This window comes from Varanus komodoensis, unplaced genomic scaffold, assembly GCF_004798865.1.
Source record: "Varanus komodoensis strain SLA01 unplaced genomic scaffold, ASM479886v1 scaffold1, whole genome shotgun sequence".
In the NCBI taxonomy this organism is placed as follows: Eukaryota; Metazoa; Chordata; class Lepidosauria; order Squamata; family Varanidae; genus Varanus; species Varanus komodoensis.
In genome coordinates this window covers 26,185,197-26,202,873 of record NW_025335268.1, presented here as the reverse complement: position 1 = coordinate 26,202,873, position 17,677 = coordinate 26,185,197, and the positions used below count along the sequence as shown (strand labels likewise).

At 41.2% G+C, this 17,677-nt stretch overlaps 1 protein-coding gene across 1 annotated transcript in view; it reads left to right on the top strand.

Moving 5' to 3' along the window:
• The window catches only part of SLC35F3 (solute carrier family 35 member F3), a 135,824-nt gene that overhangs the window by 50,407 nt on the left and 67,740 nt on the right, over nucleotides 1–17,677 (top strand). The window contains exon 3 of the mRNA XM_044420194.1: nucleotides 5,721–5,725. Coding sequence (XP_044276129.1) covers nucleotides 5,721–5,725 — 5 coding nt within the window. The remainder of the gene's footprint in view (nucleotides 1–5,720; nucleotides 5,726–17,677) is intronic.

The following is a 17,677-nucleotide window of genomic DNA, read 5'->3' as shown; positions in this document are numbered from 1 at the left end:
CTGCTTGTTAGTGTGGCCATGCTGCAGACAAATTACACGGGTGGAAATTTAGCATGCTGAGATTTCTGCATCTATAACTGGTTGGTAGCATGGCCATCACAGCAAGTAGTGCTACTTGGGAGAAAGTAATGAAAGAAGAAACTTATGCCAAAGTATACAATGTACATGAATTGGGAACACGAAGTACCTAAATAGTACCTAATAGTACCTAGTACCTAATAGCCAGAAAAGCTATTTCTGTTGAAACTTAATATTAATGTTAAGTAAATAGTAAATGGAAGAAAAACAACCATGCATCAAATTGCTATTAAAATGGGGCTTCCTGACAATGTGTCACCATAAAAATATGCTAATGGGAAAGGCAGGTCTTGAGGTTGGAAGAGATCACTGTCAGTTGGGCAAAAAATACATCGATGGCCATTATGACTAAAGGCCTTGTTCACATACCACCGCAAGCCAGATTTAAGGGGGTGGGGGGGGGATCTGGATTATTGTGACATGTGAACCCAGACAAGGATTGGTTCACTATTTATCATGAGCCCAGTTTCTTGGTTGTGAAATTTTCTTTTATGAATGGAGAAGCAAAAAAGTTGGCAATGGAGCTTCAGCGTGGACTTTCCATTGCAGTCAAACAGGAAAACAGAGAATAGGGTGATGTCAGGGTGAAGTGGCAACTGAGGTGAGGTATAGGGAAAGGGATGCAGTTTTATAAAATGCAATCCAAATGTCAGAAGGATAAGCCATTCTGAAAAATGTCAGCTGTGATAGAGTGCTAAGGAAGGTGCCAGATACATACCTAGATCCAGTAATAAAGCAAAAGGTATCTATCTTTCAAAAATCATTTCTAGGCTTTTTCTAAAGGGTTGAATCCATAAAAGTTTGGCGATGGAAGAATTCTGGGAGATGAGGGGCAAGGAAGGAAACAGTTCTAAATCAGTCATGGTGGTTCAGAGCTCCTCACAACTCCAGTGATTCCAGACTAGGAACTCCCAACAGTGAAATGGTAAAACACAATTTAGACAAACTTGCAGTCTCAATAGCCATACAGATGATGGCTTTGGCACCTGCCTCCTGCTGCTGTGTGTGTGCCCTGCATTGCGGGGAGAAACAATGATGAATGCTGTGCTAAAATGGAAGCTAGCAAGGGCATATTTAAAGAGGCTTTGCTTATTTTGCAGGCCACAAAGTAAGTTCACATCTCTGAACCTCATCTCATAGCAATTGCTCTATTCAGAAACTTGTTAATTACAAATAAATCACAGGTTGCTTGTTCAGTGGGGCTTTTCTGCCTGCTTCCCAGTATAGCCTATCACTCACCTAAAAGGTCACTAAAAGTGGCAGGGTGCAGCTTTGTTAATTTCTTTCACTTTTACATTAATGTTTGGTTCCACACTGGTATATGGATAGCAACATTCACCTTTACATGGATTTTGATGTGCATTCCCACCACCCTAAAAAAAAAAACCATTTTGTACACATTCGTTAAATGTGTGTACTCCTTTAAAATGTGCATTTTTGTGTGCACTTTTGACAACAGATGCATTTTAAAGTGTTTCTCCAGTGTTTTGATGCATATTGCTACAAATGTGTGCCTTTTTGTGCACATGCTTTGAAATAGATGCAGCTGTGCATTTTTATTTTTTGCAGCTTGCATTACATACTTAAAATGTACAATTTTGACAGCATTTATGTTTGAGAAATGTGAATCTGGTAGGTTCACATTAAAATGCAAGCTTGTCAAAGACTAACGGACTTTCCAGAATCACATGCAGTGTGGCTCCGTGACTGCCCCATGAAAGGAGGGTAGTAATCAGACCTCCCTTGGATGAGCAGACATGCCTTCTGCTCATGCAAGCTTTTCTTTGGATCCAAGCCACTGTGTGTTGATCTCAGCTTAGAGAACATTGTTCTGTGTTTTATAAACAGAGAAGATGACAAAGGCAGCATAAGGAAGTCTCTGTTAGTAGAGACTTAGCTTTTTTACATTTGACAACATACATTTTTGATAGGCATTACGATGGTGAAGTAGCTTATGTTCAGTTCCACCAACCTCCCAATATTAGGATGAGCATCTGGCATATCTTTCAGCCAGTAACAAAATTTAGAACTGACTCTTTTTTCTCTTTATTCTCCCCTGACTGGTTTCCCTAGCTGATGTGAGTGTATTTGTATTTCAGGTGATTGATTATAACAGCCTAATGATTAGTTAGTGCTTCATAGGTGGACAGGCTATAGTGCCTGAGCGGAGCCTATCCATAGTAGGACCACATGGATCTTAATAGTGTTTTAATTATTCCCAGTACTCTTTTAATCACAACCTTTCCAGAAGAAATGTCAATTATTATGGTACTTACGAACGGGAATGCTTAGGAATACTCTGCTGTTTCCTATCCCCAAGGTTGAGGCACTTGTTCACAGTGGGTGTCCAGATGACACAGGCGTGGTTTGCACATGATGGCTGGGAATGCTGCCTCCTGCCCACTCCTGCTTTGCATCTATTTTAGCAGGCCGCCCGGGAATGCTCTGTTCCTCCTCTGTGCACTGTGATGTCCAAACTTGGCTTGAGTTGTTGAGGAAGAAATGACCCAGAGTTTTAACCCAACAGCAAATGCTGGGTTGAAACTCTAGGTGATTTCACCCTCCACAATCCAGAGTTCTGGGTTCAAACGTTGCAACCCAGGACAGTTAAAAAACTGTGGCTTGTCAGTACATGTGAACTGGGTCAACATCTGCTTTTTGTAGCCTTCCCAACTTTTTTCAGACCATGCTTGAGGAAGATAAGACAAAATAGTTGCGGCTTATCTTTTGATTAGTAGCTCTAGGAGCCATCCCTCTAGAAGAGCCATTGGTACTTGTTTTTACCTGGCACATACATCCAGACTACCATTCCTTTTGCATTCCATTTTGTTTTTCCTCCTTGTACCCAGTATGTGTATTCTCCATTTGTAGGTGCTTGTTTTTGTTAGTCACTTAAGTAAATTAGATGTATAGAAATGTTTTAATAAATAAATAAATAAATAAAAATGTAATGCTCCAAAAAGCTTGGGGTTAGATTCTGAAGTAAATGTTGTAAACTGCCCAGAGAGCTTTAACTATTGGGCAGTATAGACATGCAATACATGAAAAAATGGGTAGTTAGTTTGATTAGTTTGTCTCTATAAAGCACATTTGCAAAAGAAACTAAAATAGGTATGACTTGTGAATGGGCATGAGTGCAATTGCACAAGATCAGCATTTTAACGAATAAAGCATTAAATTAGAAGATAAAGGACAAAAGTCTGTAAAGATGAATAGCATGAGACATGTGCCCATATTATATATCATGGGAAGGTTTCTATTGCTCTAATGAAGTGCAAGAAATCTCACTCCATCACTTGAGGAAACACTTTCCCCAGCTGTGATATAGTGAAGCTGCAGGTTTTGAAAAATAAAGACATTTTCTTCAGAGCCAGGGGAGTTCCAGGGCTGGAAGATTCAAAGCAAGCAGGCTCCTGTTCGTTTAGGGCTCCTGGACAAGGCACCCTCAGCGAGTCCGCATCCCTACTGCCAAGGTCACCAGCGGCTGCTGCGCTTCATCCTCTCTTTCAGCATTGCTCCACTTGCTCGCCTGAGAGGCAGACAACCAAGGAGCATTTAGGCAGCAGCATCTGCTGCTGTTTGTTCTCACTAGCACCTTGGTCTGGGCCTGAGCGAGGGGCAGATGAACAAGAAGGTTGCCTTGGTGAAGAGGACTCCAGGGGCCTCTTGTCAGGAGCTCCTCATTGGCACGTGGGCCCTTTGCAGGTGCTCAGCTGTGCCAGTCCTTGATAATGGCCCTGAGACCAAAATAATTTAAAAAAAAAAATGGCAGTGGGCCCCTTACTAAAGTATAGGCCTAGGCAGGTGCCTGGCAATGCTGATGTAGGCCCTTGGTGAAAGTCTCATTTTACTTTTCTCTCAGCAAGAAATTGCATTTATTAAAGACAGCTCAGTTCTTTCTGAAGTCTCTGCCTGTCAAGAAGGGACCTGGTATGCCAAAAGTCAAGTGACCTGAGGAGTCAAGATGCTGTCAGTGCCTGCCTCTATTTTCTTCTACGCCGTAGCAAAGTAACGTTGACTCAAAATCAACCTGTCACAGATCAGTGGCATATTGTGGCAAAAATAAATATTTGAATATGACTTCTGAGTTATTTACATCTTAATTTTAAATCTAAAATCATCAGTTCTAAAAATATATAATGGTATGGAATCTATTGCCCATACTGTGTGTTTTTAGAGACAAGCAACAATTGACCTCAAATGAATTTATGTGCATTTATTGAAATTCATACAGGAAATCCCTGTTGAGAGTAATCATCTCACTTCTAACAGTATCCTGAGTAACATACCTATCAGTCAGTAAACATCTATATTGGTTAGTAAACACTGCATTTCTAATTTACTGAGCAATGTAGAAGTGTTGTTTCCAAGTCTTTCTCTGACATTACTGAAATCTGTCTACATAATTTTCTAGCTGCTCATAGAACTGTATGGTGAATTTAATATGCATGATTGCCTCCAACTGTGGTTTGTTGCGGTTCAGAGAAATTGTCCCATTAAGTATTCTTCTAAATATTCCAAATGACATCTCCTGCAGCACCCAGCAATGATGTCTGGTTTACATTGCGACACAGTATTTAGGTAATAAAAAGAGCTGAACTGTTCTTTTATCTGAACTAAGTGTCCTTGAGGCTTACCAAAATATGCCCAGTAATAACAGTTAATCTAGCAGCAGGCTATATAACCAAATGCTACCAAACACCACTATGAAAGTATGGGCACCCCAGGTATGTCCGTAGTGGAGCTGCAGGTCAATGCATGGTCCAGCCACACAAATAAGGTACAGCATATTTGCATACACTGTAAACCCATTCCCACAATCCTTCCTCTTCAAAAATAAAAAAGAAGAAAAAGAAAAAAATAGGTCAGAGCATGGGAATCAAGCATGCATGTGTTCATACGTCATGCACCATATGTCTCTTTCTTTGCAGGATAGGCATGGGAGAGGCATACAGGTTGAGTACCAAGGGCCAGGCCTCCCAGGAGGAGGGATGGAGCTCCTGCATCAGGTGATGCAGTGGGAAGAACAGTGAATTATGCTGCACTCCCATTGCCAGGAGCCCACTCCCCATGGTGACACTGGACGGATGGGTGATGCTCTGAAGAGCCTAGTGGTCACTCTTCCTTGAGCATTTGCAACACCAGAGGAGCAGAACAGATAGGGCTTTCTGGAACATCTGTCCAAGCCAACCATGGGTGCTTCGGCAAGCCCTGATGGCTCTTCTGCTCCACTGGAGCACATGCCACAGGGAGAGAGCAATTACTGAGGCCTTCTGGAGCTACCCTCCACCTTCTGGCTTGCTCTGGAGAAGGAAGGGGGAAGATAGGTGATCTCTCTGAAGAATGGCATCAGCTGAAGAACGTGGCCAGCATGACTCTGCAGAAAGGTGGTGAAGTGCTCTGAGGGGGCCTACCAGCACCAGGTGCTGTGGGCAGGGGGGTCCCTGGAGATCACCTGTGGTAGAGGAGACCTTCAGGGATACCTCCCTCCTGTAATGTCTGGCTCTAAGGAAGGATCCTTCCAAGTGAGGGAGTGCCTGGCCATCTCTCTGCAGAGCTGTGCTGGCCATGGTTTGGAGCTCACGCAGCTGTTGAGAAAGCAGCAGTAGTGGAGCAAAAAGAAGGTAGGTGGGAGACATGAGATGAGGTGAGGGAAGTGCGGTGTAAGTGGGGCAGATGTGGCTTGCAGTGGGGGAGACGCAGTGTGCGTGGGAGTGCTGGGGGAGTCACAATGCACCCAGTGATATGGCAGAGGTACATTTATGCAGTTCTGGTACTCCGGCCAGAATACACTCTGGTGCACTCTGAGCTAATTGCTTTGCATATGCTTTAGGCCAAAAATCACTACATGTGAGCATAGAGAAAAAGTTTCATTATGCTTAGCATTGCCTTTTCTCCATCCAGAGCAGAGGAACCATTGCAGTACCCTTGATGTTTTGTTATACTAAGGCAATTTCACAATTTCATTGTTGCACAGTTTCAGTATATGCCACTTTTCTACAATGGGCTGTGCCCCAAATGGATCACAATAAAAGTTGACTTGTCAAAATGCACACTCAGATTGCCTGTGGATTGTTTTAAAACATTTTTAAGAATTCCATCTGAAGCATTAAATAATAAGTAAATTGAAATATCAGGCAAGTTTGCAGGGTTTAAGGCTGCTACCCTAGAGGACCCTCAAGTAGATAGTACCTCTGTCTACTTACCCTCAAGGTAAGTCTCAATGAACTATGTGGGAGTAATTTCTGAGTGGACACGTATAGGATCCTCCTGTACTTTGCACCCAGCAAGTCTCCCACCGATTGACATCATCGGCGTTATGGCATGAGCACCTCTGGATGCTTCAGCTTTTGCAACCCGTACCAGGCAGCTTCTCTGGTTGTGTTAACTTCTCTGTAAGGAATGACTTTTATCAGTGTGTGCTGCAGTTAGTCAATACGCCTTTATAATTAGACCATTAATCAAATGCAGGATTCATTAATTACTCTGAAGTTCATTTCAGAGGATCAGTGGCATGTGTCTAACGAAGTGCTTAGCAGGTCCTCAATACTGAGAACATTAAATAATGTGAAATGATGAGGCAATCGCCCTCACTTTTGGATCAGCAGCTCATTGCTGGCATTGTTGTTGGTCGACCGCTCATCCACTGTTGCCTTTGGGTCTCTGATCACCCTATACCCCCCACACCCCCACTGCATATTCTTTGGGGAACGGATCTGTTTTTGCTTCCCTGCCCGCTTCTGGTGTACAACAGTGTTGTGCAAGTCATATATACAATTACAGGCAACAATATACCATTTCGTTAGAAGCGTCAGAATTGTCTTTTCTTAGTGTATTACTTTAGTGCACTCTTTGCAGTTCTTTGCACAGAATTGTATGTAGTGATGCACTGGGTTTAATGATGAAGGTCATTTGGATGTTGAATGCTTTTTAACACTAGTTTAAATTAAGATGTGAGAAGGTATTTGTCTGTGGGATAGTGTTTGGAGAAATGTTGATCATAGCTATAGCTCCTGGCTGCTATAGTTATTGCATGTTGTGATCTGGTTTAATATATGCAAGCATTTAATATATTTAGGGCACAATCCAATAGCCTTTCAGATGATCTTGGGGCTGGGACTCCAAAAGTCAAGCCCTGCCCCATCAAAATGGAAAAAAAGAGGAAAGTACCAGGAGGTAGGGAGAGGAGGAGGCTGCAGCTGAGCACTTTCGTTGATCCTGATCCACATGCCCCCTCCCTTAACTCTCTCCTTGCTGTATTGAGATGGCTGAAAATGGCTCTCTGGATAAAATGCCCTGCATGAAACACTGCATGAAATACATGTGCCTCATTCTGGCCATATGATGTGTATAGGACTCCAAGTTCAGAGGCTTAAGTGTATCATGACCATGGAATATAGAGGTGCACCCTTAATGTATTTAATATATAGCATGAATTATGTACTACAACTTTTGGGTTATCACATTAACAAAAACTCAGTGAGCTTGAGGAATGCTGGGTCTTCTCAGTGTCTGGAAGGTATTTATCTATGGATCTTAGCCACCTTTCAGAATAGAGTTTCCTCTCAATGAGGTTCACAATAGATGATTGATAATCATAATTATAAAAGAGGAGAATTATGAAAGCTGCCCTAGGTTCGTTGAAGGAAAAGGGGTGAGGTATAAATGCGATTGATAAATCTCCAAGGAACATTTATTTTTCTCCTACTTTGAAAACAACAATGGTGAAATAATGTTCTTGTCCTAGATACTCTAGGTGCTTCCAGACAGTTCCCAGCACTTCCATTCAAAAGGCATTGTACAGTTTCTTCTGTCTTTTCCTCCTTACAGTTTTTCTCGTGCTAAGAGAAAAGGCAGAAGTGGTGGGAGAAACAGGAGGTTATGAATTGAAGACAGAAATGTCTGGAGACCTACATGTGCATGTCCATGCGCACACGCACACGCCCATGTCATTTCTGTGTTTGAGGCTGCACAATCAAGGCCTTTTCTGGAAGCATCCATGACTCTGGAAGCTTGCTTGCTTGCTTGCTTGCTTTAATGTCTAAGCCTGAAAAAGGATGGTTACACATTTATTTTATTTGTTTGCTCTAACAAAGACATTTCCAAATGATTTGATTGCTGTATATGGGCCTGCTTTTGAAAAATTGTCCAGAAACCTCAATTGGTACAAAATGTACTGGCTAGAAAACTGGGAGCAAACTGTTCTTCAGGTTATATAGCAACAATATTGTGCCAATGTCATAGACTTCTGATCTATTTCAGAGTCAATTCAACTGCTGCTTCTAGCCTTTCAAGTCTTAAAAGGTTTGTAACAGAAATATCTAACAGACCATCTTGTCCTATGAAGCTACCCACAGGCTGATGGGGAAACCAAATAGGGTCTTCTCAGTGGAGGCACCTGGACTGTAGAACTGACTTCCACAATAGAATTGATTGGCTGCCCTCCCTTTTTTTTTTGCCTTTCAACAGCAGGTTGCAACACTGCTATTAAAATGTATTTTTGCTCAGGATATTCTCTGAAATGTCTTTAAAGAGGTTAGCATTTAGCTGTTTCATGTCTGGCTTCTGCTCATTCAGTATATTTGTGTTGCTTTAATGCTTTTTTTAATGCTTATCTTTGGATATTTTAGTGTTGGCTATCCAAAGGTGCCACTGGAGACAGAAAGGTAGGGTTTAATATATTAATAAATGAATAAATTATGGTTAGTTAAATCAGTAGGCACTGCCTGGACCTAACAGCACTTTACCCTTTGTGGATTCTGTTGTAAAGGAAAATGATTGGAGAAATGATGGGGAAACACTGAAAGTTTACAAATGGAGGGCATTGTTGCCTTGATACCCTATAAAATTCTGTGACAGAAAACAGGGCAACTGCACAATAAAAGCCTTACCAGGAAGCTCGCCTGCTCACAGAACAGATGCAACTATTCTTTCTCATATACAAGGGATATTATTTCATTGTTTACCTTTGTTTGGACAGGTCTGATTTTACTTGTCTTACTGCAAAGGGCAGCATTTATGTAACAGTCTGAAATCAAATGCATCAGGCTTATGCTGCACAGATAGGCATCAACTAAGTAAGCCTTGTTTCTGGAATAACTCCATTTTGCTCTGCAGTCCCATTGATATGTGACATCTTTGGCCAGTCCTTAATTGAAGATGCAACCATGAAACCACCCAGCTGTCTCACTGGAACTTAACTTTGCTTTTGAAACAAATAATTCTCACTGGCCCTGGCCAGGGCTGTTTCTGTGCCCCCACACCTAGGCATGACTGCTGCCCCACCAAACAGTAGCGTATTCCCTCAGCGCACAGGGAATCTGCACCTTGTTCCACAATACAATGGTTGTTTCTGCAGAGAAACGGCATGTGAGGATTATGTGCCTTGTAATCCCCCCCCCAGTTTGGGGGGCTGTGGGGTGTACAATTCTGCTGGGAAGCAAGGTAGAGCCTCCATGTTCACCTTGTCTCACAGCAGAATCATTGCCATTTCTGTCAGCAACAGGTTATGACCTCTGGAAGGGGAAACCATGTGGTCCCCCAGCTCTCCACAGTTGCCCATCATGATTTAGACAGTACCCGTAATTTTTAGGAATTGCTGGTATTTTTTGCATCATATCCTGAGTAAAAGCACCCATACCACACCATTTTCAGTTTTGAGAAAGTGAGTCCGTCAGTAAAAAGGTACCAATTTTCCCACAATGTTTGTTTGTTTATTAATTAAAGATTTTTATATACCATTCTCTCAGCACATTGCTCTCCGAATGGTTTACAAATGATTACAAACATTAAAACAACAATCACATTTAACGTGATGTCTGAACTGACATTGTGAGGTTCACCAAACCCTCCCATTGAAGGTTGTGTATGTTGCTGTGTGCCATCAAATCATCTCTGACTTATGGTGAATGAATGAAAGCCCCCAGAATGCCCTGTCCAGGACATCCCTGCTTAGCTATTCTAAATTCAAGGCTGCAACTTCCTTTATGGAGTCAACCCATCTCTTGTCATTTGTCTTCCTTTTATTGCAAGTTGTAAAACAGTTTCCTGAAACTGGCAGCCATCTTGCTTAGGAATAAGCATCTCAGGCCAGCTGAAGACTAAAGGTATTTAATCCTGTTTGCTGGCAGGGGAAAGAAACTTGGCTTTGCTTTGCTGCTTGAAACTGCACTCTTCCAACCACTGCCCTGCACTGGTGCAGATCAGCTTGGGTTGAGTTCATGTTTCAAGACTGGAACAGCCAGCAAAATCTTTTTTTGAGGGTAAGTAGCTCAGCTCTCCATGCACTGTCCTTTTTGGATGTATATGTATTCCATACCCACACTGTAGAAAAATGAGTATTTATACCACCCATAGCCAAAGGTCTTTGGGTAGCTCACAACAGAACAAAACATAATACAAAAGCTTCAACATGTATTTATTTTTTTTAAGTTTGGTAAAACCAAAAAACAATAAAACTGTTGGAGCCTGCCTGATAAAAACAAACTTTAAAAAGTTCCATCAAACAGCATCATGCATCTGAAAGTAAAGGAAGATCTTAACCTGGTGTCGAAAAGGATGGAGTCGGCACCAGGTGGCCTCCCTGGGAAGCCCATCCCACAGGGTCTTGTTAGCATCCTCTGAACTGCTCTGAAGAGAGGAACTTTGTGGAGAGGTCAGATATACTGTAGTTGCTAAGTTATTATTTTTTCAATTCATACAATGACACAATTATCTGGGAGAATTACAAACATGGACAAGAAAGGATAGATTTCCCCTTTTCTACTGGAAAAGGGATCAAGGATGGTGCATGGCTTTCAGACCTTGAAATGAGAAGTTTCTGTTGAACTGCACAGCATTTTAGTTTTCCTCTGGCTCCTACTTTTGCCTTCAAAATTGCATTTTTTATTACTTTACATTTTGTTTCATTTAATTTTGTTTTATTATTTATTTATTTATTGCTATTTCTAAACTAAGCTTTCTGCCTGGTGTACTACATTTTAGTTTTCCTCTGGCTCCTACTTTTGCCCTCAAAATTGCATTTTTTAAAATTACTTTACATTTTGTTTCATTTAATTTTGTTTATTTATTTATTTATTGCTATTTCTAAACTAAGCTTTCTGCCTGGTGTACTACATTTTAGTTTTCCTCTGGCTCCTACGTTTGCCCTCAAAATTGCATTTAGCAGCTTTTGCATATTTTTTTTTATACTGAGCTGTATAGCTACTTGTGCTTTTTGCATACTTAGCTTTTTTAAAACTTCTAATTGATTATTTGATTTATTCCCCATTCTCACTATGCTCCCAAGATGGCTAAAAAAAAGCTAGAATTGCAATAAGCAAATTGAAACAAAAATAGAATACAAGATAGTTTAACCACTGCAATATCTGGAAGATTCCCCCAACACAATCTGGAATCTAGATTTATATATTTTCCATGTAAGATCATTAATTTAAATGCGTTGTTGGCAGTTGGTTCTATAATCTGGTCCTTAATTAATAAGTGTGAAATGTTGGCTGTTTTGCTGGCACAAAATGTTAAGGAGGTCACCTATAAATTTTTAAGTTAGTGTTGTAAAGCTTCATATTGTTCAAGTATCTGGCAAGCATTCTGTCAGAGCTAATGCAGCTGCTACTGAGTTTTTACGTTTCTTACTGAGTCATGCAGCAAATACTCAATACAAAAACCATCCTGTCTGTTATTTTTCCTCAGATTTTTTAAATGCTCTCATGCCAGTATGTGTAACAGATTTTAATTTGATTTCGATGATGACGCAATGTAATTTTTATATGCAGATGCATGAATGGGAGGCTGAAGCATCAAGAAGGGAATGGAGGAGAGGAACCAGAAGGGAACTGTGGACTGGGGAAGGAAGAGGCCCTGAATGTAGAACGTCGCAACTTGTCATTTTGACTTGTATGTTGCCTCCACTATCAAAGGCAGTTGCAGGATTTTGGCTGAACATACACTGCCTTTGGCCATGACCACAAATGAAATGCATCCCTGAAACCTTTCCCAGACTCCAATTTGGCCTTCAGGCTGAGAAAAGTTCCTTGCCTTGCAGAGTGAAAAACAGATACTTGTGATACATAGCAATAGTAATAAATTGGTTGCTGACATTAAAGTTATGGCACTCTTTGTGCAATAAGGATGGCATAAACGGCTCATGGAAGAGGTGACAAGTGCAGCAGATAACCTATGCAGTGCACAGTGTAGCCACACAGTGCAGACAGTCGTGCAGAAAAAATGAACCACAACGCATTAGAATGTATGAAGGGTGGGATACCGCAGTGTGCAGATTTTTGCTGGAATCTACTGGTCAAGCAATTACATAGTTACCCAGGCAGCCTGATTATTGCACTTCCTGCTGCGTTCCCCCACTGTTTCCATGCATCCCGGAAGCCCCTGTGAGCAGAATCCCTGTCCTTTAACTATTCTTGCCTATAGACTGCACAGCTTCCTTCTGATTGGTCCACTTTGGTACTGAGGCAAGTTCCTTCCTTCCCCCTTCCAAATGTATCTGCATGTCTGTGGTGCATCCCTACTACTCCAGGCTCCACAGAGATTTTTTGAAAATTAAAATAAATAGTTTCCTCTCTTCTCCCTCTGTGTATTTTTGCCCTGTCTCTCCGCTTCCAAAAGTAAACAAAGGGACTGACACGTCACTTGGCCAATGGGAATAAAGTGAGCAATGACACATCCTTTGCTGGGAGCTGAGGGCAGTAGAGATTGGAGGCTAGAAGCAACAACTTTCATGGCCATTCTTGCCAGAGGACTCTATGGTGTTTCCACACCGACAATATTAAAATGGCAATCTTAGGTCTAGACAACCAGAGAAGCAGTAATGAAGTGCAAAAGTTGTATCAGCCCATGTATTTTCTCTATGGTTCCTAAAAACTGATCCTCCCATGTAGGAACTCTGAAACTAGGTCCAAATGACACAGCGGTCCTATAACTGTAAGATTTTACCATGTTGTGCAAAGCCATCTAGGGAATCAGTTTCACCTGGAATTTTATGAACAGCGATTTTGCTTATCTTGGAGATGTACTTTTCAAATCAACATGGAAGTATTAGTTAATAGCAGTCAAGAAATTCATTTCTGGTTGAGATATTTGCTGCTAAAAGAAGGTTCATTCTGTGAGGTGTGACTGGTGCACGTTCATTAGCAACACCTGCATGTCTTACCATAGTATTTTGCTGGCATCCAGACCTTCAAGGTCTAAGCTGATCCCTGCCAGAAATTGGGTGACTGATTTCAGCTAAGGGTTAGCAACAGTTTTCCACTCCCTCCTCCCCTATTGGAATCACAATTAGCTGGAGGCTCATTTCATACTGGGGTTATAAAGATAGAAGGGTTACTACTGCTAGCGGTCCTTCTTTCAGCCTTCGCCAGAAAGATGTGATGATCTTCAGGCTGCATCCATGGACTTGAAATCTTCCTTCCTGTCATGAAGGAAGAACCTTACCTATGGGTAATGTAGTGGTATTAGACTGGGTATTCAGTATTGTGCCCTGCAGCATGATTTCGAAGGATTTGTCCATTGTTTGAGAAGTGGTAGCCTGGGGTAAAGGCTTGTCCAACAGCTGTTTCTGGGTTTTTATGTTTGTATATTTTTGCCTACCTGCTTATTCTGTTGTTTCCTCTTCCTTACTGTAAAGAAAGTTAATATTACTACATTGCTTTTGTATCTCTTTCCTCTTGAGAGAAACCTAAGACAGCTTGCATAACTCCATTTTATCCTCAGAGGATCAGCTCTCTGAGTTAGGTTAGGCTGAGTGTGAATGACTGGCCCAAAGTCACCCAGTGAACTTCATGGCCAAGTCGGCACCAGAACACAGCTTTCCAAGTGCCCAGTCCTGCAGACGAACCACCACACCACACTGGCTCTCCGTTTAGGGTTCAAGCTTGTGCATGCTTTATTTCCAAATCATGCCTCAGTACTGAGTCCAGGACCTCCTGGTTTGATCTTGCTACTGAATTCTGGGTTGGGACAGAGGTAGAAGTTGTTGGTTTCTGCCCTTATCTCTGAGCCACAAGAATACCCAGAAAGGTCCGAATATCCCTCGGCTTGGACTAGATAGAAGCACAAGGGGTGGTGATAGTCTTCTGAGTAGTTTGTTTGCTCACTGGCCACACAGTAGAGAGAGGAGAGTTTGGGGGAAGCTCCTGACAGTAGCAGGAATGATCATCTCTGATAATCCATGTTAATGACTATGCATGGAACCAAGGAGCTGTTTCCACTTCAGTACTATCACTTATGTAAATTACATTACACTGGTCCAAGTGAATCTAGCACAATGCCAATAGAATTTGTAATGTAACTTAGGTTAGCGGCACTGTCAAATTGAATACTGCCCCAAGATTCATAGCTATTCTTCATAGTATAAAACTACCATGGAGGAGAGCGCCACATTTACACGAATACCTAAGGATGTGGTCCTATGCTTGGTGGAGGAGGCCTACAACTCCTAGCATGTGGAGAACTTTTTTCTATCTAAACAGGCATCAGATTGATTCTTAGATGTACTTCTTTATTTTAAACATTTTAATCCTGCCCTTCATCAGAAAAGGTTCCCAAAACCCTTTGAAGACATCAGTAAGAAACAGGACAGTTCTTCCTTCAGAGTTACAACCAGTGCTTTTTTTGTAAAAAAAAAAAAAAAAAAGGTGCCGGAACTCACGTCTTGGGGTCACACTTTTACACTAAAAAAGATTTTCAATTCACCAACTTTTCTTGAAATAAAGATCTTATTTACCATTTGCACGTAGCCAGTCACTCTACACACACATAAACATAATGATGGCCGCTGGCACTAAGCACTCAGCGCATGACCACATGACTGATCCCAAGCCGAGCAGTGTCCCAAGCCGAGCAGCATCCCAAGCCGAGCAGCGCCCTCACAAGCACACAAGCAGCCCGCAGGCACTATGTGAATGATTTTTGCTGCCAACCTGCTGCGCCCAACAGGGCGATTCACAACCGCTTGGAAAAATCCATCAAAAAATGGTGACGGAACGCCATTCTGGTCCGTTCTATGACAAAAAAAAAAAGCCCTGGTTGCAACCATCTTAGACATGAGACAAAAAGAAAACAGAAAGAGAAGATTTAAAAAAAAAAAGAAAACTCAGGCACCAGTTCTTAAAGTTACAAGTATCTTATTAACAGCTTGAACAGAACTGTTCAGGGAAGGGTGGGGGCGCAAAACAGCAGGCAGGTCTGTCAACAGAGTCAGTTGAATGGCTATTCAGTCCCATTTCTGTAGGCTGCTACAATTTGTTTCTATAGGTTTCCAAATGTGAATCCAAATTTCTAAACGGGGAGAGCCACCATTTAGCATTCTTTTGCAAATCTAAGTTTAAGTACATGTACTTCAAAGGAACTAGACAAGCATAATAGGTAAACCAAACCACATTTAGTTGGTCGTCCCCAAAAAACAAGTATTCCCAAATAAGCGCTACTCACAGTAAGGATCTTATTGTTTTAAAGGATACTTTGGGAATTGTGTAGAAATCAAGTGAGTGCCAGTTAAGGTGGCAACTTATGAATCATCAAAGTAGAGGAAATACATCAATAAAAAAGTCTCAATTTGCATTAAATTTACATATGCTAATATATGTATTAATATACATTTGGAAATATTATTATTTAGATAGAAATCCAGTACTCCCCATAATGTGACCAGGTGACCCAAGTGTCTTGCTCAGTCTGCTGTTTAGGAACTGCTGATGGATAGCTTCAAGGCCCAGCCTTCCAACAGGATGCCAGTCAGGTAAAGAGCACCTTCAAAATAGTGGATTGTTATCTGTCAAAGAGGCCTTAAGACCACCCTAGTATTCCTCCATTCAGAAAGGTGAATGAACTTTGTGTATGAAGACTTTCTTAGTTCCCATTCAGTGTGCCAAATTTAACATATTCTATTTTATTGCCATCTAAAATCAACTTAGGTAGAACAAAGGGATTTGTGATATCTTTCTGTTCTTTTAGATGTGAAGTGGTTACTAGCATTTCCAAATATGGTAACATTTTCCTGTGTCACTTCTTTAAAAGAGAGTTAGCCATATGGTTTAACTAACATAAAAATTAGGTTGCATACAGTTATTCTATTTTTGACTGGCTTGATTTGTACCTTGCCTTTCACCAAGAAAAAATTAAAATTCTGTTGAGTTAGTCTATCTGAATTATTATATCTAAAATTATGTCTATAGCTTCAGCTATGGAAGAACATTGCCCACCTGAATGTGTATTAAGAAGCTGATTGTTAATATTTAGTTTTTCAGCTGTTGTTTTGACTCTCCAGCCATGAGAGGGACAAACAGGTGCCAGAAGCAGGAACAAATTCATGCAGTTCACAATCTCTTCTTACTTGGAGCCTACTGGAAAAAACTTTGATCTATTTTAAAATATTATCTTGCAAGTGTGAAACAGTTGAAGTATTTGCTATCTTCCATGCTATCTTCTGCGTTAAAAGAAGACAAAAATAGAAATAAAAGAGTGCCTTTACCTCTCAATAGTTAAAATATACACCATTTCAAATGAAAGTTAGATTTCTGCTAAAGGTCTTTAGTGTGGGATGCTTTTCCTGGTGTTTGGATGTCAATCATGAAGACTCATTCCAGCGAGCTCGGCCAGCATGTTTGTTTGTTTAGTTAGTTTTTGATTTATATCCTGCCTTTTTCCTACAAAGAGCTCAAGGCAGCTTACATCATTCTCCTCCTTCACCCTTATCCCCACAACAACCCTGTGAGGTAGGTTGGGCTGAGAGTCTGTGACTGGCCCAGGGTCACCCAGTTGACTCCATGGCCGAGCGGGGACTAGAACCCAGATCCTCTGAGTCAAAGTCCCATGCGCTTAACCACTGCACCACACTGTTTGTGGTGTTTGTGGCGTTCACATATACTGCAGCCTTGTGGGAACACTCATGGAGATTTCTCATACCTCTGTGGCCACAGCTGTGTATGGACAGACAGTTGTTAACAAGGCATAATCCTACCTGGCTGTAAACTTGTCACAACAGCTATGCAAAACTTGCTTTTTCTTCCAAGCATTGCCACTTCAGAGAAGGGCTGAGTGCATTAAGTACTTTGGCTGAATTGTTGGAAGATTGATACCTTTTGAAATCAAGTAGTCCACTCAGAAACTGGTTGTGCAATGAGAAATACTTTATTTCCTTGCTCTGAAGCCAAACACTTAAGTCATCAAGAAATATCTCAGGAATGGCTTTACTTTCCAAAATCATTATTATAGCTAAAATGGAAGATCACCAACAACGTGTTTCAGCTTTGATAGTGAAGCAGTGCTTAGATGAACCACTCTTTATTTAGCAGAAAACTGCATGGTAAAATGAATGACTTTTTGTCATCCCCAAAAACAGGCTTTGGATGTAGTGTTTTTTAAACTGGGATAGCATCAGGGAAGAAAAGGGAGTTACTCTCTGTTGGTCTTTTAAATGATTTTTAAAAAATTATTTATATTGCTAGAATCTCTTCCCCCACCCCAGGATCCAGATCTGCATTGAGTACAGATGCATTTGTAACCCATAAGGAAAAGCAGTATGGGAACAATCCTGAGCAGAAAAATGGCCAGAATGTTAGGTACCTATTTCCTACTCTTCCACTGC